Raw genomic sequence first — 21,954 nt, forward strand, 5'->3', positions numbered from 1 at the left:
GATGAAACAGGTATGTAGAGATTTATTTGGTTCAGTAGCCGATGGTATCAGATCTTCCAACAGAGCCAGACTAGTTGGGTTGGAGGAGACCATTTTTTGACTCACCAGTTCCATGTTAAAGTAGCAGACTGACTGTGAAGCCCTAAGATGTGATGTTAAAACTGTCCAAATAAGCTGAAGCTTGGGCCATGTGACCCGAGCAATGGTTAATTGCAGCTTAGTAATCAGTTTCTTCACTCCTGGCCAGAATTCCATTCTTCCTCCTCAGTATAATGAGTTTCAATCTCCCTCTTTTGTGATAGTTCAGGATGAGAGAGCCATCATCTGCACTTCTTCTGCTTTCATTGATTACAAGGAGTTTGTACAATGAAGTGTGAAATTCCTGAAGATGAAAAGATAATTATTTTCATCCATTCAGAGGGTCAACCCTGGGGTCAGGTGACTTATAGCAGCCGTCTTTATTTTCTTTGTTCATCAGAAAAAATCCTAATTTCTTTTGAGAAGCAAGAAGGTTAAAGTTTTGAATATACAGTGTTGGGTTTCCCTTCATGTTGGAGAAACCCCAAAGACCTATATTCTCTGGAGCTTAGAAGAGTGAAAGGTGAATCGCCTTAAAACGTATAAAATTCTTAGAGGGCTTGACAGGATAATGCTGAGAGGCTGCTTTCCCTGGCTGGAGTGTCCAGGAAAAATATTTTAGTGAGAAGGTGAAAACAGGGTACAAATTGGTTGCTGTACTAAAACGTACCTGTTTAAAAGTCTAGTTTTAGCGCATAATTTTGATTTTTAAATGACAATTACCATACTTTAACATGCTTGGAGGGGCTAAATCAGGAGGTTCAAACACTGATAGACACATTATCATTGGCTCCAATCACCTACTTCCACTGAGTGTGATAACTGACACATGCTGGCTCAGGGACTGAGTGAACAGGCACGCAAGTTCTTGCTGGGACCTACTGAAGGAGGTTCAGAGCAAGAGGGTGGAAGCAGTCCAGCCCACCCTCCTCGCCCGCCTGTTCCTCCCTCCTGCAGTCGCTCAGGCTCCTCTGCCTGGCCTCGCATCCTTGGTGGCACAGTGGTATGCACTGCTGCCTCACAGCGCTGGGGACCTAGGTTCAATTCCAGCCTCGGGTGACTGTGTGGAGTCTGCACGTTTTCCCCGTGTCTGAATGGGTTTGCTCCAGGTGCTCCAGTTTCCTCCCATAGTCCAAAAATGTGCAGGTTAGATTGATTTGGCCATGCTAAATTGTCCCTTAGTGTTAGAGGGCTGAACAGGGTAAAAGGCTAGGGTTATGGGGATTGGGCCTGGGTGGGATTGTTGTCAGTACAGGCTCGATGGGCTGAATGGCCTCCTTCTGCACTGTAGGGATTCTATGATCCATTTTTTCTCCAGACCCATGAGCAAATACTGGTTGCTAAGCGCACCCTTTCTCCCGGTGATAACAAAGATATCCAATAAGTTAGAGTGACACACCTCCAGCAGCAAGTGAACAGTAAAAGATGATGTGCCCCTAAGTAGCACCCAAATTTCTCAGCAATGATGATTACTCCTGTTCAACCTATCACTGTTTGGAGAGGTCATTAAATGGCATGTTACCATCAAGCCTCTTTAGTTAGCGTTAGCAGGCATTTTAATTGTCAGTCAAGTCTGTAATGATACTCCAGATAGCAGTTCCTGACATGTACTTAACTCTTATACCAAGGTGGCAACTTGAACTAAAGTTGGGCGAAACCGGTGTTGCATCTTAAGATCCCAACTTAAGTGGCTACTTCTCCAGCGCCTAAATTATTTGGGCAAAATCGGCCTTGAGAAGTTGGGAGTTGTAATAAATCTTTGGAGGCAGAAGTCCTTTCACCAAAATGCCTTTATTTACAAACTCTAACAGCAATACACAGAGTGCTAGCAGTTTGCACCCTACTCCGGGGGTGTCAGAGGAACTGACACTCGGGTTAAGTACAAGGCAAAGACTCCCTGATTGGCCCATCAATTGGATCCTTAATCAGGGACATCTTTTGTTGTACCGGTGCTGTCTTCATCTATTCTGAGGAATGAATGGACCCTAGAGCAGGGCCTTCATGAATAACCTTAGCTGGTATGGGAATTGAACCCATGCTTTTGGTGTTGCTTTGCATCAGTAACGAGCTGTCCAGCAAACTGAGCTAAACCGACTGCACTGAAGCCTGCTGCACCTGGTAGTCCCAGGCGGTCTCCCATCCAAGTACTAACCAGGCCTGAATCTGCTTAGCTTCCGAGTTCAGACGAGATCGGGCTTTTTTTTCAAACTAGTATGGCCGTAGGCTATCCTTAATCAGGGAGTTCGTACACCAATAGGCCAACCTCAATGGCCTGATTGAAGTCATTACAGGAGTCATAATCTCAAGATAAAGCATCATCCATTTTGGACTGAGGGAAGGGGAAATTTCTTCACTCAGAGGATTGGGAATCTTTGGAATTCTCTAGCCCAGAAGTGGTGCTCACTCACTGACAATTAGTCAAGATTGAGATCAATAGATTTTTAGTCACTAAGGGAATCAAGCGAGGCAAGAGGGCAGGAAAGTGACACTGATGTACAAAAAACAGCCAGAGTTTTTTTTAATTCATTCGTGGGTCATGGGCGTCGCTGGCTGGCCTGCATTTATTGCGAGTCCCTTTATTGTCCTTTATTGATGTAAATATTCAGCCCTGAGCTTCTTGTATGGCTGAGCAGAATCGAGAGGCTGTTGGTCCTATTGTTTTATCTTATGTTCTTATGACAACGCTGCAAAGTGAACTAAAGGGATTTGTTTTAATATAGTCTCCATAATGCACCTTTACTGCTCCATAACTTGTGTTTGTTTTCATCTGTTGTTTGACAGTATGCCATGAGAAAGAACTGAGGAATCTTGCTTCCAGACTGAAGGACTGGTTCGGGGCTCTACATGCTGATGCCAACCAAGACTTAAGACTTAAATCAGTCAAGCAATCAGAACAGACCAGTAAGTGAACCTCTTTACAGGAGCTCCTAACAGCTAAAAGTCACGCGCTAACCAAGGAAAACAGATGCTGTACAATACTTTCAAACTATTTTTAGATTTATAAAGAATTTTAAAGTTTTGTACTCAAATTAAGGATTCCCCCAACTTTCATGCTCAGACATTCAGTAGGAGAGTTCCACACCCAAGAGGGTTATGATGCATTCACACTTCAAGTTTAGTGTTGCTGCAAAGTGTTTTTGGCTTTCTGTGGTGTAAATCAACTGTGAAAGCATGAGCTGACTCCAAAGTGAAACGGAATAACTATTCCTCTTACGAGGCCACATGCTGGAGTCAAGCTGCATGAAATATTGGGCTGGGTTTTACAGTTCTCCACTCACAGGTTTGAAGGCACAATAAGAAGTCTCACAGTTATGAGACTTCTTACTGTGCCCACCCCAGTCCAACGCCGGCACCTCCACATCAGGTTTGAAGGCGGAGGGGCTTGTGAAATGCAACAAGTGGCCTTCCCACTCACCCTGACTTGTCTCAATGTTATGGAATGTAGTGGAAGCAGTGGGTAAGCAGCCTGCCTTTGAGCCTGTTGAAGGCCCTGAAGTGGTCAATTACAGGTCTTGCATGTGCCTCATCCAGTGGCGGGGGAGGCCCATTGCCAGGTGGGTAGTCCAGCAGCTTTCACTGGATGGGCTGCGGTTGGGCAAGTGGGGATCCCCTGTGCCCATCAGAGGCAACCCCCACCTGGTCACACTTCTATCTTTACCCTCAACCCCTGGCCTCTCAAACTGGCCCCCACCTCCCACCACCCCCAACCCTCCGCTCCCCCCCCCCCCCCCCACCCCCCCCAATCTTTGTTGGGCCTGCCAGCCATGCCCTGCTACAGCCCAGTCTTACCTTCAGTCCAGTCTCCATAACCGCCTTCTCTTTGTGGACCGCCTGAAGTCCCATTGGTGGCCACCACTCGAACCTGGCACTACTGGCACTTCAAGCTTTCTAGCCAATCGGATTGACTGGCAGCTCTCTAAGGCGGGACTTCCACCCCAGTGAAGCTAGCTGTTTTGCACTGCTACTATGCAGTTGCAGTGCTGCAACACTCCACTAACAGGAAGCTGTCATCAAGCCAAAAAGACGTTCCTGCCAATCACACAAATAAGTAATGTAGTGCATGAATTTCAGTGCCAGTGTGATGCCAAGTCTGTAGGCCGTATGTTCCAAAAGCTGGTGGACTGTATCAAACAACATGTCCCTTCTGCTCTTCGCAACGGGCAAGATACAAACTGTACCCAACCAGCCCATGCTTGCACTATCTCAGAACACAGTGACCAACAATAGATGTGATTTTGTGATTGGACAACATTTGATAAATAATCCTGAACGAGCTGAAAATCACACTGACAACCAATTTAAAATTGTGTCGGGTTCGCAGTGTAGCCCTATTCTTTACATTCAGAAAGAACATGTACACATTGTCCCTGTTTCAGCTAAATAAAATAAATGATACCCATTCATGGGTTTATTTCTCAGGGTAATGCCTTGACCAATCAGTGTCAAGTTGCCTGGTTTAAATTTTCAAACAACACATGGCAGTTAACTGTCAGTCACCATCAACTGGTGCATTCTCAATGCCTCTACTAGTCAGAGTCCACTGGCCAAACTGGCAGCACCCCCTTTCCGTACAGTATAAGGTCGTTGTTTCCCCTGACATTGGTATTCTTGTGATTGTCCTGATGAGTGCAAGATGAAAAGCTTCGACACTAAGGGCAGAGTTTTATGGCCTCACTCGTTCCCGAAACCGTAAAATCCTGCCCGAGGTCAACGGACATTTCCACGGCCCACCCTCGCCCGCTCTGATTCCCCTCTTCCTCCTCTTCCCCCTCCTCCCACTCCCTCCCCCTCCTCCTACCCCCTCCTCCTCACCCGTTCTCCTCCTCCTCCCTCTCCAACTCCCCCCTCCTCCTCCTCCCCCTCTGCCTCCCTTTTCTCGCAACTTGCTCTAGCATCCTTTGAGTGGCCGCTGCTCATTCTCTCAGTCATTTTGTATCCCAAGGGGAAGGGTTACTAATTCACCCATGTCTATGAACAACCGTTTTGTGCACACAAGCCTTGAACTCAGAGTAAATTGCTTCAGAACCTGCCAAATTACTCCCCGCAGACTTGCGCGACTTCAAAGAAAGCACCTAACACTTGTACAATCACAGCAACTGCCAGCAGAAATCAATCAGTAGCTAATCAGAAAACAGTTAATGATCACTTTGGATAGCGCTGGTAGGGGGTGCTTCCTGCTGCTGAGCACGAGTTCAGCTGTGCATGGTTAGGAGACAGTATTAATTAGAGTGTCAAGCTCCAAAGTAGCAATGTTGACATCAAATCAATGTTACACACTGATGTCCTGAGCTGCCTACTCTGTGTATTCCCAGCAGAGGTTCTCTGCCCGGGGGCTAATGCCCTCACCAATATGGCATCTGGCAATGATTCTCGCTGGAGGTGTGAAGGTACCGCAGGTGCTATTTTGAGCCACCAAGGCCATTCGTAATGCTTAAAAAACAGGCACTACATATCCAAATTCTGTGCGCCTCTGTTTTGTCAGTGTTGGTTGAAGGATAACTGTTGCCCAAGGCAACATGAAATTTCCCTGCTCACTCTTTAAGAGTGTAATGGAAACTTATTCATCCTCCTGAGATGACAGTCAAGGGCTCGGTTTAATATTTGACTCAAAGAAGTACCAGCCACGGTGCCCTTGCCAGCATGCTGCTGCCCAAGTATGCTTTAATTTATAAACCTCCCGCCTCTTTACTTAAATCTATGTCCCCTGGTTATTGACCCCTCTGCTAAGGGGAAAAGTTCCTTCCTAACCATCCTTTGTCTGCCCCTTATGATTTTATACACCTCAATCAGGTCCCCCCCTCAGCCTTCTCTGCTCCAAGGAAAACAACACCACCCAGTCTCTTGATAGCTGAAACGTTCCAGTCCAGGCAGCATCCTGGTGAATCTCCTCTGCATCTTCTCTGGTGCAATCATTTCATCCTACAGTGTGGCAACCAGAATTGCACACAGTACTCCAGCTGTCATCTAACCAGCATTTTATACAGCTCCATCAATGTTTTGGTTAATAAAGGTAAATATCCCAGATGCGTTCTTAACCACCTTATCTACCTGTCCTGCTGTCTTCAATGATCTATGGACAGGCACACAAAAGTCCCTCTTATCCTCTGAACCTCCTAGGGATCCGACCATTCATTATATATTCCCATGCCTTGTTAGTCCTCCCAAAATGCATTACCTTTCACTTTTCAGGGTTAAGTTCCATTTGCCACAGTTCTGCCGATCTAACCAGCCCGTCCAAATCGACCTGTAATCTAAGGCTTTGCTCCTCACTATTTACCATACCACCAATTTTTGTCTCATCTGTGAACTTACTTATCATAGCTCCAACATTCGTATCCGGATCATTAATGTACACTACAAAAAAGGGACCCAGCACCGGCCCCTGCAGGACACCACTGATTCCAGGCTTCCAGTCACAAAAACAACCTTCGACCATCACCCTCTGCCTTCTGCCACTGAGTCAATTTTGGATCCAATTTGCCAAATTGCCCTGGATCCCATGGGCTCTGACCTTCTTTATCAACCTCTTGTGTGGGATCTTGTCAAGAGTCCATGTAGACTACATCAACTGCACTACCCTCATCTACACACCTAGACACCTGCTCGTAAAGTTCCATCAAATTTGTAAGACATGATCTTCCTTTGACAAACCATGCTGATTATCCTTGACTAATCCTTTCCTCCCCAAGTGGAGATTAATTTTTTTCCCTCAGAATTTTTCCAATTCCTACCACTGAAGTTAGACTTGCTGGCCTGTAATTTCCTGTTTTTTCCCTACCTCACATCTTGAATAATGGTACCGCATTAGCTGTCCTTTAGTCCCCTGGCACTTTTCCTGTCACCATGGAAACAGTGCAACTGGTGGACATTACACTACAGATGTGTTCCACATTGATCTGAACCCGGCTGGCTGCGCATCGCTGAAAAAGAAACTTAAACACCACACGTTACAAAATAACATGCAAATCCATATTTTAAGTTGCAAAGATCTCCTTTCTCCTGGTGTGAAGTGAAAGATTTTCAAAGTCCAATGAACCGGTTGGCTCTTTGCAGTCGTCTATCACCATGGAAACAGTGCAACTGGTGAGCATTACACTACAGATGTCTTCCACATTGGTCTGAACGGCTGGCTGTGCATCGATGAAAAAAAACTTTTCCTATGGCCAGAGAAGATTTGAATATAGCCGCTGCAATTTCCTCCCTTGCCTCCCTTCACAGTAACTTCATTGCAGTGATAATGTAAGCCTATTTGTGGCACTAATAAATAAACTTTAAACATAGCAGCCTGGGATACATCTCATCTGGGCCTGGGGATTTATCCAATTTTATGCTGGTCGAAACCATTACCTCCCTCTCAATATTAAGTTGTTCAAGTAAATCACAATGTCCCTCCCTGATTTCCACACCTACATCATCCTTCTCCACAGTGAACACAGATGCAAAGTATTCTTTTAAAACCTCACCTACATCTTCCGCTCCACACACAACTTGCCACGTTAGTTCCTATTGGGTCCTATTTCCCTGATCATTCTCCTGTCCTTAATGTACTTACAAAACACCTTTGGATTATCCTTTGTTTTACCAGCCAATGTCCCCTCTTCATTCTCCTCATTTATTTTTTAAGTAACCCACCCCCACCCCCTCCCGCACTTTCTATTCACCTCTAGGGCTTCTGCTGTTTTGAGCTCTCCGTAGCTGCCATCATCCTCCCTTTTTTTTAACTTATCCAACCCTGGATATTCCTTGATATCCAGGGTTCTTTGGCTTTGTTATTCTCACCCTTCACTTTCACGGGAACATGTTGGCCCTGTACACCCTCTATTTCCTTTTTGAATGAATCCCACTGCTTTGATGTAGATTTTCCTACAAGTAACTTTTCTGAGTTAACTTCGTCCAGATCCTGACTTATCCTGTAAAAGATGGCCCTCCCCTCAGTTCAGAACCTTTATTTCTGACCCATCTTTGTCCCTTTCCATAATGACCTAAAATTCTACTGAGTTATGGTCACTGTCACCAAAATGCTCCCCCACTGAAACTTTTACCACTTGCCCGGCTTCATTCCCTTAAACTAGGCCCAGCACTGTCCCCTGTCTTGTGGGACTTCATATATATTGGCATAAAAAACTTTATTGGATGCATTTTAAGAATTCTGCTCCCTCTAAGCCTTTCACACTTTGACTATCCAAGTTAATGTCGGGGAAGTTGAAATCTCCCACTATTATTAATCCATTGCTCTTGCAATTCTCAGAGATTTGCCTACGTATCTGCCCTTCTACCTCTCCACGATTGTTTGGGGGCCTATAGTACATTCCCAGCAATGTGATTGCTCCCTTTTTGTTTCTAAGTTCCACCCTTGAGGTCTCATTTGATGAATCTTCTAAGGTATCATCCCTCCTTACTGCAGTAATTGACTCCTTGATCAATATTGCAACACCACCTCCTCCTCTTTTACACGCCCCCCCACCCCCCCCGTCTCACCTGAAGATTTTACGCCCCAGAATATTAAGCTGCCAGGTCTGCCCCTCCCTCAAACATGTCTCTGTTACAGCAGTAATATCATATTACCATGTGTTAATCAGCACCCTCAACTCATCTGCCTTACTCGCAAAACTCCTTGCATTAAAATAAATGCCATCCAGCCTTGTCTTATTACTCCCTTGGGCCTTAACTTGTCTATAATCACTCTGCCTTCCAGACTGACTAGATTTTTCCTTTAAATTTGGCTGTGCGTCACCCTCTACTCTACCTCCACACCGTATCCCATTCCCCTGCAGCACCTCATTCCTGTTTCTACTGATGCCGTTGCTACCAATGTGAACTACAACCTCTGTCTATTTGTCCTCCCCCTTCAGAATGCCCTGCAGCCATTCAGTGACATCCCTAATCCTGGCACCAGGGAGGCAACACACCATCCTGGAGTCATATGTTTTATTTTGCTGTACCAAATGTTCTATTAACCACTTCCTAATCCTGCCCTGCAATTTATGCATATATACACACTCGACCTTCAGCTCCTGCATCCCTTTTAGAATTGTACCCATTGTTTTATACTGTGTACCTATGTTCTTCCTATCAAAACGAATCACTTCACATTTCTCCGCATTGAACTTCATCAGCCATCTAACCACCCATTCCACAGACTTTTCTATGTCCTTTTGAAGTTCTACACTATCATCCTCATGCTTCCAAATTTTGTATCATCCGCAAACTTTGAAATTGTGCCCTGTACACCTAGGTCAAGGTCATTAATATATATCAGGAAAAGCAAGGGTCTGAACACTGACCCAGGGGGAACTTGCTACAAACCTTCCTTCAGCCTGAAAAACATCCATTCACCACTACTTGCTGTTTCCTGTCACTCAGCCAGTTCAGTATCCACATTATTGCTACAGTCGCTTTGATTCCATGAGCTATTACTTTTCTCACAAGCCTGTTGTGTGGCATTGTAACAATTGCCTTTTGGAAGTCCATATACACCACATCAAGCATTACCCTCATCAACCCTCTCTTCAAAAAAAAACACAAAGCAAGTTAGTTAAACACGATTTTCCTTGAGCAATCCATGCTGGCTTCCCTGAATTAACTAACGTTTGCCTATACGACTGTTAATTTTGTCCGGGATCATTGTTTCTTGAAGTTTCCCCACCATCAAAGTTAAGCTGACTGGCCTACAGTTGCTGAGCTTATTTTGATAGCCACTTTGAACAAAGGTGTAACATTTGCAATTCTCCACTCCTCTGAGTCTAAGGAAGTCTGTAAAATGATGGCCAGTGTTGGGACAATTTGCACTCTCCTTATCGTTGGATGTATCTCACCTGGTCCTACTGCCCAATCAACATTAAGTAAAGATAGCCTATCCAATCCTTCTGCCTTATCAAATTTAGTAAGGAGTCTCACAACACCAAGTTAAAGTCCAACAGGTTTATTTGGAATCACAAACTTTCGGAGCGCTGCTCCTTCATCAGTTGACTCACCTAATGAAGGAGCAGTGCTCTGAAAGCTCGTGCTTCCAATTTAACCCGGTGTTGTGAGACTTCTTACTGTGCCCACCCCAGTCCAACGCTGGCATCTCCACCTCATCATCAAATTTAAACCCTCTTTTGTCTGGATTACCTCCTCCTTCACCAACATCTGGGCAACATCTTCTTGACAAAGGCAGAGGCATGGTATTCATTTAATACCTCAGCCATGCCCCCTGCCTCTATAAGTAAAACCTCTTTTGTGCCCCTAATTGGACCACACACACACCCCAATCTCACCTCTGCCTCCTGGGCCGAATGTTTAAGAGATACTTTAAGTAAGGGTGCCTAAAATTTGATGGTCCAGCACCAATGCATGTTCTTTCGTGAAGGTTACAGATGCTTTACAGGTACAGATGTTTTAGTTATAATCATCTAAAGCACTCTGGATTCAAGAATTGTCCCTTTAGATTTGAAAATTGCAAATGTAATTCCATTATTTAATAAAGGTGAGAGAGGGAAAGCAGGCAATTATTGACCTGTTAATCTAACATCTGCTGTGGGGAAGTTATTGGAATCTATAATTAAGGACAGAGTGAGTCAGCATTTCGAGAAATGTGAGCTGATTAGAATGAACCAACATGGATTTGTAAACATTAGGACATTTCAAACAAACCTAATTGAAATCTTTGAGGAAGTAACTGAAATAGTAAACCGGGGAAAGTCAATGAATGTGGTTCGTATAGATTCCCAGGAGGCATTTTATCAGATTCCTCATAAAACAAAATTAGTTTAAAAAAATAACTGGAACTGAAGGTAAACAATTGACTTGGTTAGGAGATTGGCTACATGGTAGAAGACAGAGCAAGGAAAATAGGTATGTTCTCTAGTTAAAAGGAAGTGACTGGTAGTGTCCCACAGGTACTTGTGCTGGAGCTGTTCACTATATTTACTCATTCATGAGATAACACAATAAAGAACCATATATTCAAGTTTGCTGAGGACACAAAGATTGGTGGTATATTATTTAAAGTGGAAGGGAGCAGAAAATTTGAGTTTTAGTGTACTGTAATTGAGAAAATGATTTGATAGCCACATAAAGAATGATTTCTTTTAGTTATAGGCCAGGTTGAAGGTCGTACAATGGTTTAAAATACTCTGGGAACATTTCCAAAATGATTTTGGTAATTCTGGAGGAACAGTTCAGGAAAATTCATGACAATTTTGCGTTCTATTGTTACATGTTGCAGAAATGGCACCTGCATTTCTTGTTATGAACTGTTGTGTGGCAATTAATTGATTATAGAATAAAAGTTCATTTATTAGTGCCACAAGTAGACTTACATTGACACTGCAATGAAGTTACTGTGAAAATCTCCTAGTCGCCGCACTCTGGCGCCTATTCGGGTACACTGAGGGAGAATTTAGTGTGGCCAATGCACCGAATTAGCACGTCTTTCGGACTGTGGGAGGAAACCGGAGCACCCGGAGGAAACCCACGCAGACACGGGGAGAACGTGCAGACTCCGCACAGACAGTGACCCAAGCCAGGGATCGAACCCAAGTCCCTGGCGTCGTGAGGCAGCAGTGCTGACCACTGCACCACCATGCCACCCGTGCCTTGCTGTAATATAGTTGTTATAAACTACGTACAGCCTATCATGATCAACCTCACAAAATAGTAGAAATTTTCCGAATTTCTTAACATTGTAACAGAATCACATCAACACGAGGGGGATTTTCCGGTCTCGGACCTTTTAATGGCCCACTAAATTGTCCGTCCCACCCGTGGCGGGCAGGATTGGAAAGCTTACCCCCATGTTTCAGAAACCTGAGTAAAACCCTGCTGAAGCATTTGAAGCAAACTCTGTATAATGCTAATATCTCTTTACCGTATGTTATTATAATATGCAAGCGCAAAGAAACGTGTGGATAATATCAACTTCCCAAAGTTATTCTCCATATTGGATAATTTTAATAAGCCATAATCAACTGGGAAATATTTAATTAATTTAAGTTTTTTTTTAAAAAACTGGATGAATTTTATAGCCGCCTAAGAATGAAGTAAATGGAGGAATTTATTATCATTACAGAATTACTGCTTGCTTAAATAACAGCTGTTGTAAAGTACACTTTATCTTATTAATATCTTATCTGACTATGCAATGAAGATATGCAAATATTTGGTTAAATAATGATTGACGACTGCTGTGAGCTTTTTAACTCACTGGGATTCCAATTTATCTTGTACATCAATGCTTTTATACTCTGTTGTGTCAAGGTGAAACATTGCTGAGTATTATTCATGTTGGGCCTGAATTCAGACTTGCATCTACACTTTGAGCATTTACCGGTTCTCTGCGCAAAAACTGATTGAGTTATCTTTCGCAGGATTTGACACCAGTATTCTTCCAATCTGCAAGGATTCTTTGGGCTGGATATTTAACAAGCTGGACATGAACTATGACCTTTTGCTGGACCAATCTGAGCTGGGAACTATCTATCTTGATAAGTATGAGCAGTGTATTAAGCCACTTTTCAACTCCTGTGACACGTTTAAAGACGGAAAGCTCTCTAACAATGAATGGTGCTACTGTTTCCAGAGGCAAGGAGGTAGGTTTTTAAAGAGAACTCAAAAGTAAATGCAAATAAAGTCCCGCAGATGCTGCAAATCTAAAATTTAAAAAAAACAGAAGGTACCTAGAAAAACCCGACAGGTCTGGCAGCATCTGCGGAGAGAGAAAGGGGAGCCGGGATTTTCCGGCCCCTTCCACGAAAATTTGACAGTCTGCTCAAGGATCCATTGAATTTAGGCAGGAAATCTCCGCAGGCTGGAGCAAGAGTTAATGGTTCTTAGAGTCAGCATGGAAACAGACCCCTCGGCCCAACTTGTCCATGCCGCCCTTTTTTTTTTTAAACCTCTAAGCCAATCCCAATTGTCCGCATTTGGCCCATATCCCTCTATACCCATTGTACCCATGTAACTATCTAAATGCTTTTTAAAATATAAAATTGTACCCGCCTCTACTACTACCTCTGGTAGCTTGTTCCAGACACTCACCACCCTCTGTGTGAAAGAATTGCCCCTCTGGACACTTTTGTACCTCTCCCCTCTCACCTTAAACCTATGCCCTCTAGTTTTAGACTCCCCTATCTTTGGGAAAAGATATTGACTATCTACCTTGTCTATGCCCCTCATTATTTTATAGACCTCTATAAGGTCACCCCTCAGCCTCCTACGCTCCAGAGAAAAAAGTCCCAGTCTATTCAGCCTCTCCTTATATCTCAATCCATCAAGTCCTGGTAGCATCCTAGTAAATCTTTTCTGCACTCTTTCTAGTTTAATAATATCCTTTCTATAATAGGGTGACCAGAATTGCACACAGTATTCCAAGTGTGGCCTTACCAATGTCTTGTACAACTTCAACAAGACGTCCCAACTCCTGTATTTAATGTTCTGACCGATGAAACCAAGCAAGCTGAATGCCCTCTTCACCACTCTGTCCACCTGTGACTCCACTTTCAAGGAGCTATGAACATGTACCCCTAGATCTCTTTGTTCTGTAACTCTCCCCAATGCCCTACCATTAACTGAGTAAGTCCTGTCCTGGTTCAATCTACCAAAATGCATTACCTCGCATTTGTCTAAATTAAACTCCATCTGCCATTCGTCAGCCCACTGGCCCAATTGATCAAGATCCCACTGCAATTGGAGATAACCTTCCTCACTGTCCACCATGCCACCAATCTTGGTGTCATCTGCAAACTTACTAGCCATGCCCCCTATATTCTCATTCAAATCATTAATATAAATGACAAATAACAGTGGGCCCAGCACTGATCCCTGAGGCACACCTCTGGTCACAGGCCTCCAGTTTGAAAAACAACTCTCGACAACCACCCTCTGGCTTCTGTCAAGAAGCCAATTTTGTATCCATTTAGATACCTCACCCTGGATCCTGTGAGATTTAACTTTATGCAACAACCTACCATGTGGTACCTTGTCAAAGGCCTTGCTAAAGTCCAAGTAGACAACATCAACTGCACTGCCCTCATCTACCTTCTTGGTTACCCCTTCAAAAACTCAATTAAATTTGTGAGACATGATTTTCCACTCACAAAGCCATGTTGACTGTCACTAATCAGTCCTTGCATCTCCAAATGCCTGTAGCTCCTGTCTCTCAAAATACCTTCCAACAATTTACCCACCACAGATGTGAGGCTAACTGGCCTGTAGTTCCCAGGCTTTTCCCTGCAGCCCTTTTTAAACAAAGGCACAACATTTGCCACTCTCCAATCTTCAGGTACCTCACCTGTGACTATCGATGATTCAAATATCTCGGCTAGGGGACCCGCAATTTCCTCCCTAGCCTCCCACAATGTCCTGGGATATACCTCATCAGGTCCCGCAGATTTATCTACCTTGATGCGCTTTAAGACTTCCAGCACCTCCTTCTCTGTAATATCAAGACATCAATATTTAATTCCCCAAGTTCCTTAACATCCATGCTTTTCTCAACAGTAAATACTGATGAGAAATATTCATTTAGTATCTCACCCATTTCTTGTGGATCCGCACGTAGATTACCTTGTTGATCCTTAAGAGGCTACTCTCTTCCTTGTTACTCTTTTGCCCTTTATGTATCTGTAGAAGCTCTTTGGATTCTCGATGTTTGGTACAAATCCAATGTAACTCTTCTTCGGAACTAAAGAAGAAGTTTTGAAGAAGAGTTATATTGGATTCAAAATGTTAACTCTGTTTCTCAATGAAAAGGCATATTGCACTACACATCATAGTTCTAGTTAGGCAGTTTTATTCCTGCTATTATGTTTTCCTTGAGTTGTTGGGTTAGTAGACTTTTAAAAAGTTGCATTGCTTTGGGACAAGCACAGTAACAGTTGGTGTTTGTTGTATTTAATTCAAAGCAAACATTGATTTGATTTATTGATTTATTATTATTGTCACGTGTATTTGGATCCGGTGAAAAGTATTGTTTCTTGCATGTTGTACAGACGAAGTATACCATTCATAGAGTACATAGGGGAGAAGGAAAGGAGGGCAGAATATAGTGTTACAGTCAAAGCTAGGATGTAGAGAAAGATCAGCTTAATATATGGTAGGTCCATTCAAAAGTCTCATGGCAGCAGGGAGGAAGCTGTAAACATGCTAAGGGGAGGACGAGGCATCCATAGCTGATGAGGGAAGTCAAGGACAGCATAAAAGCAAAAGAAAAAGCATACAAAGTGGCAAGGATTAGTGGGAAGCCAGAGGATTGGGAAGCCTTTAAAAGTGAGCAGAGGACAACTAAAAAAGCAATAAGGGGGGAGAAGATGAAACATGAGTGTAAGCTAGCTAGTAATATAAAAGAAGATAGGAAGAGTTGTTCTCAATATATAAAAGGTAAGAGAGAGGCAAAAATAGCCATTGGACCACTGGAAAAAGAGGCTGGAGAAGTAATAATAGGAAACAAAGCTTGGCAGAGGAACTGAATAGTTACTTTGCATCAGCCCTCATGATGGAAGACACCAGTGGGATGCCAGAGCTCCAGGAGAGTCAGGGACACAGGTGAGTGTAGTGACCATCACTAAGGAGAAGGTTCTGGGGAAACTGAAAGGTCTGAAGGTGGATAAATCACCTGGACCGGATGGACTACACCCCAGGGCTCTAAAAGAGATAGCTGAGGAAATTGTGGAGGCATTGATGGTGATCTTTCAGGAATCACTGGAGGCAGGGAGGGTACCAGAGGACTGAAAAGTAGCTAATGTAACACCACTGTTTAAGAAGGGAGGGAGGCAGCAGATGGGAAGTTATTGGCCGGTTAGCCTGATTTTCGGTCATTGGCAAAATTTTAGAGTCCATTATTAAAGATGAGGTTGCAGAGTACTTGGAAATGCATGATAAAGTAGGACTGAGTCAGCGCGGCTTTGTCAAGGAGAGGTCATGTCTGACAAATCTGTTAGAGTTCTTTGAGGAGGTAACAAGGAAGTTAGATAAAGGAGAAACAGTTAGATTTCCAGAAAGCCTTTGACAAGGTGCCACATAGGAGACTGTTAAATAAGTTAAGTGTCCATGGTGTTAAGGGTAAGATCCTGGCATGGATGGAGGATTGGCTGACTGGCAGAATGCAGAGAGTGGGGATAAAGAGGTATTTTTTAGGATGGCAGCCGGTGACTAGTGGTGTGCCTCAGGGGTCAGTGCTGGGACCACAACTTTTCACAATATACATTAACGATTTGGAGAAATGAACTGAAGACGCTGTTGCTAAGTTTGCCGCTGATATAAAGATAAGTAGAGGGACAGGTAGTATTGAGGAAGCAGGGGGGCTGCAGAAGGACTTGGACAGGTTAGGAGAGTGGGCAAAGAAGTGGCAGATGGAATACAATGTGGAAAAGTGGGGTTTTGCACCTTGGAAGGAGGAATGGCGGCATAGACTATTTTCTAAATGGGAAAATGCTGAGGAAATCAGAAACACAAAGGGACTTGGGAGTCATTGTTCAAGATTCTCTTAAGGTTAACATGCAGGTTCAGTCGGCAGTTAGGAAGGCAAATGCAATGTTAGCATTCATGTTGAGAGGGCTAGAATACAAGAGCAGGGATGTACTTCTGAGGCTATATAAGGCTCTGGTCAGCCCCCATTTGGAGTATTGTGAGCAGTTTTGGGTTCCATATCAAAGGAAGGATGTGCTGGCCTTGGAAAAGGTCCAGAGGAGGTTTACAAGAATGATCCCTGGAATGAAGAGCTTGTCGTATGAGGAACGGTTGAGGACTCTGTGTCTGTACTCGTTGGAGTTCAGAAGGATGAGGGGGGATCTTATTGAAACTTACAGGATACTGCAAGGCCTGGATAGAGGATGTTCCACTTGTAGGAAAAACTAGAACCAGAGGGCACAACCTCAGGCTAAAAGGACGATCCTTTAAAACAGAGATGAGGAGGAATTTCTTCAGCCAGAGAGTGGTGAATCTGTGGAACTCTTTGCCGCAGAAGGCTGTGGAGGCCATGTCATTGAGTGTCTTTAAGACAGAGATAGATAGGTTCTTGATTAATAAGGGGATCAGGGGTTATGGGGAAAAGACAGAAGAATGGGGATGAGAAAAAAGTCAGCCAATATTGAATGGCGGAGGAGACTCGATGGGCCGAGTGATCTAATTCTGCTTCTATGTCTTATGGTCTTGAGTTGGTTGGTATGTGACTTCAGACTTTTGTATCTTTTTCCCAATGGTAGAAGAGAGAATGTCCGGGGTGCGTGGGATCCTTGATTATGCTGGCTGCTTTCCCAAGGCAGCAGCAAGTGTAGACAGAGTCAATGGATGGGAGGCTTGATAGGTTTCTGCATTGCTAACCGAACTATATTTGGATATGGAAGATGCCAGAGTACTTGCTCGGTGGGAGAGGTGGCAGTTCTCCTCTGTGAATGCAGCATTGTATGTAAAAACATTGCTTGCTGCATTGGTAACTTTAAGGCAGTTGGTAGCCATGCCCAGCTTCTTAGCCTGCATTCACATGTACTGCTTCACCAAGAATAGATTGCTTTGTCCCCAAACAGTGCCCCCTGTCTAATAGTGCAAGATAAAGTGAAATCAGGGACTTTGGGGATGGGCTGGCAGCTGGGAATGCTGGCAAAATGGTGTGAAAAGAAGTAGGGGGCCGTGGCAGGGACAGCTGCATTGGCAGATCAACCACCCCTCTGACAGCTAATTGAGTCATTGAAGTTGCCAAGTAAAGGCCACATCCCACCCTGGTAGGCATTTTGTCTGCCTTGGGGAGGTGAGGGTGGAAGAGGCTGGTCACCACATAGGGAGTCAGCCCATTGAAAGCGGAGAGTCTCCCAACTCCAGAATGGAGCCCTCCTTTTTTTGGCACTCCATGGCTCACTGAGGGAACCCCACCGGTGACAATGGGTCGCCCCTAGTGGCAACAGCACCGCCGGTGCACCATGCGCACCTCCCCGGCGATCATCCAGGTCTCCCAGCCTGGCCTCAATGTCCACTCATCCCATCTACCCCTCTTCATGTGTGCTTCTGCCTTTGAGACACTCGCTTCCTGCAGCTGCTATCTCCACAATAACCACTGCTAGCGTGGCGCTGCTGAGCTGCCATTCTCTGATTGGGTCAGAGAGTCTAGGGGGTGGGCCTCTATCCTTAATTAGTTACCCTGGCAGCGGTCAATTAATTGACAACCACCAGGAATATGTGTCCCTGGGTCTTTCTGCCGGTCAATGCGGGTCAGCTCCAACAGCAGGACTGCTGCTGCCTGCACAGGATTCTGGCGCACTGTTCTTAAAGATGCTTGAGGCTAGTGAGAGTGAACTCAGATACAGCCATGGGATGTATATAAAGACATCAGAGGCACAATAAGTCAGCTGGAGATGAAATGAGAAAATGATCAAAGGCGAAAAATGGATCCAGAGCAAAACATCTGGGTAGAGGGAGGCTGAGATGCATTGATTCAATGAGACCGGAAAGGTATTAAGATATAATAGTGTAAGCGCCTTAGGTCTGTCTTAGGTTGTGCAAGTAATTCATTCGCCAGAATCTTGTTGTTGAATTATTATTGTTTCTGTAAAATGTAGCTCTGCTATCCAAGTCTTGTAATATTTTCTACACTCGCAGTGGTTAGTCGCAGGGAACTCCTGTCATGATCACTTAGTCTCGAGCTGTAATTATTGTAATATTTCTCTTTTTAAACACATGGGGCGGGATCTTGAGCCCACATTCACCGTCTGAACCCAGAACTCATGAATCTCACCGGCCACTGGATTTTCACTGTCTCTTGCCGGTGACAGAATTAGGTTCATGCCGATAAAGATGTGCAAAACGTTCCTCCCCCCCTCACCACCCTGACCAGATATTGAGCCCCCGCCATATTTTCAAAGTTTACAATAAGTTCACCCAGATGTGAACCTGTTGTGGGGATCCCCCAGGGGGAGAGTAATGATGAGTATAGTCCCTGGGAGAGGGAGACATGCCCAGGCAGTAGCCTGGCAATGCCCCTTGGCTCTGCCCCTTAGCTCAGGTTGGCATTGACATGGTGCCAACCTGAGCCAGGGCAGCCCCAATGGAAGTCTCATGGGTGGGAGGGATTCATTTATATGTGGTGGTGGTGGGGGGGGGAGTGGATGTGGGAGCTGGTGACGCCAGCGATGGCTGTTTGGGGAGGTTGGAAAGAAATGTCGGATCCAATCAGTGGGGGTGGGGAATGAAGGTCAGTTCTGACCATGGAGCGGGGGGTTGGGGAAGCCCCTGAGACCTCTGTGTTAGGGTGAGAGGGAGGTTACTTTTTGCATTGATCGGAGACTTTAAACATAGCGCCCTGGTCTCAGTGCAGTCCAGCGTGTTGAGGCCCCGCCCTCCTACATGATGGCAGTGACAGTTTGGTAAGATCTGTAGAGAAAAGCAGCATGTTTCTCTGGAGAGAAATACACCGTTTTACTCGCCAGAAGCAATGTTCTGCCATGTTCTGGTAAGAATCCCCCTGTAGTAACAAATAGTACCCAAGAAACTTGGCATCAGACTATTAACCAAGTGAATACTAGTTGAATGAATATCAAAACGTAAACTTGACATTAGGGCCCAGGCATGCCAGGCGGAGACACACACACACACACACACAGACACACACACACACATGCAGACACACACGCAGACACACAGCTCCATTTTCCCAAAGTTGTCAAAGGCGTCCATCTATATGTTGCTCGACACACACGGTTGACAGTGCATCATATTTGCTGCCATTAGTACTGTCCCATTGTTGGGTGGTCTGTTTGGTCCACTGTTGTGCTATAATTGGAGGAGACTCGCACCCTATGCAGCAGAATCCTCCTGGGGTCGTGTTCTGGCAAAGCGGCCAAGCCATCAGCCCAGATGCTGACGCATTCCCTCCACATCACCAACATCCTTTGATGAAAAGAAAGTCAAGGTTATACCTAATGTTTGAAGTTACTAAAATTAAGTACGGCAGCATGGACAGGAGATAAATGAAATGATACCCTGGGAGCTAAACTGAGCTTAGTTGGAACAGCATAGGAAATGTCAGAATGAGAACGGGAAGTCGCAATCAGGGTTCATGTTTGCAGGCAGAATGAAAGTCACTAGAGAAGTAGTTGTCTGATCTGTTTTTAATCTCCGCTCTGTATAGGTGATCACAGTGTAAGCAACACGTTGAACAAAGTAGATTGGAAGAGCCCGTGTATGTTGCTGTCACACAGGCTGAGATTTTTCAGTCCCATCACAGCAGGCTCCTCCATGGGGGATGCAGCAGGCCAGCCAAAGGTCCATCATCTTTCGGTGGGACTGGACGATCCTGGCAGTGGTTGGGGATGGGAAATCCCGCCCACAGTATCCGAGGCTCTGGGTGGTGATGAGGTGAATAGACAGTGATTGCAACTGCCGCGGTTGCTTGTGAAAGTGCCTCAATTAAGATGCAGGCGGTAGACATCTCTAAAGATGATCTGATACATGGTGTGGGTAGTGGGATGGACGGTGAGGACAGGCAGTCCTTATATTGAGAGGAGAGGGTGACAGTGGATGCCCAGGAAAGTCAAGGACTCTGGCAACCGGTCCAGACAGGAAAGATTGCCTAAAGAAAAAGGAGAAAGGCATGGACTGGAACCTTCAAAAAAGATGCAATGAAGGCAGCGAAACTGGGGGAAACGGATGCCTACAGTTTCCGCAGGGGCCCCATCACAGTTAATTGGCAGAACCCTGTCAAGAAACATAAATGTCCACTACAATATCGCTCAGTTCCACCAATCCTCCAGTGAACCTATAGCAGGGGCTGTGAAGTGCAATGCAGAGATTCAGAGCCAGAGCCTAAACAGGAAGTGAATGAGAAAAAGCATGAGGCAGGAATGTATGTTAATCTGTGCACTTGTAATTGAAATAAACGTAGAAGTTATACTTCTTAAATTTGTTGCCAGCATTCATTGCCCATTCCTAATTGCTCTTGAGAAGGTAACAGTGAGCCACCTTCTTGAACCACCACAGTCCATGTAGGTGGTTCACTGTGCTGTTACGAAGGAAGTTCCAGGATTTTGACCCAGCAACAGTAAAGGAACAGTGATATATTTCCAAGTCACGATGGCATGTAGTTGGAAGAGGAACTCGCAGGTGGTGGTGTTCCCATTCATCTGCTGCCCTTGTCCATCTAAGGCATGGGTTTGGAAAGTGCTGTCGAAGGAGCCTTGGTGAATTGCTACAGTGCGTCTTGTAGATGGTACACATAGTTGCCACTGTGCGTCAGTGGTGGAGGGAGTCAATTTTTATAGTGGCTTTCTCCTAAAATAGTTTTCCTAATATTTGTTCTAAAATACTACCGAACAAGCACATTTGAACAAAAGCGATATAGTTGTACTATATAGCGAAAAATTACATCAAGATTGGGGTGTCCCAAATCCTGGACAAATAGTGCAAAATCCACATTGTTTATTACAAACTTTGGGAGGAATGTTGAATTTTAATGGCTCTCCAAATTTTCCAGTCCCAACCGTGACAATGCTTGCCGATGTTGGGGCTGGAAAATCCCACCTTTTGTTCCAGCTGGTGCAGGAATTAGCTACACAATGTGAAATCCTTTGTTTATTGTCAGAGTTGCTAATAATGTATCTAGACTGAACTGTGGTCAGGTTGCGCATTCGCTTAAAGGTGGCCAAGGGCTAATATGGTGGCCTTGATTGTTTCCACTTTTGTTTGACAAATCTAACTTTGATTAATGAGTTATCCACCACCTAAGCACCACCTTAGGCACCACCTATGAGCACCACCTAAATTCTACTTCTAACCATCATAACAATGAGAGTTCAACTAGCCCATCATGAGAGAGCAGTTTGTGCAATCAAAGCTTCATAATGGACACTGGCAGGTGATTTAAAATGCTTGGATTCAAACTGTACAAGAAGATAACTTTACTCCCAGTGA

The 21,954-nt window shown here is 44.6% G+C and overlaps 1 protein-coding gene and 1 pseudogene across 1 annotated transcript in view; one reads left to right on the top strand and one right to left on the bottom strand.

The window, feature by feature from the left end:
* The window catches only part of spock1 (SPARC (osteonectin), cwcv and kazal like domains proteoglycan 1), a 497,915-nt gene that overhangs the window by 467,561 nt on the left and 8,400 nt on the right, over window positions 1–21,954 (top strand). Inside the window, exons 7-8 of the mRNA XM_078230923.1 lie at window positions 2,860–2,979; window positions 12,429–12,650. Coding sequence (XP_078087049.1) covers window positions 2,860–2,979; window positions 12,429–12,650 — 342 coding nt within the window. The remainder of the gene's footprint in view (window positions 1–2,859; window positions 2,980–12,428; window positions 12,651–21,954) is intronic.
* LOC144505672 (5S ribosomal RNA) lies at window positions 2,182–2,303 on the bottom strand (annotated as a pseudogene).

The sequence above is a fragment of the Mustelus asterias genome, chromosome 16, assembly GCF_964213995.1.
Source record: "Mustelus asterias chromosome 16, sMusAst1.hap1.1, whole genome shotgun sequence".
Taxonomy (NCBI): Eukaryota; Metazoa; Chordata; class Chondrichthyes; order Carcharhiniformes; family Triakidae; genus Mustelus; species Mustelus asterias.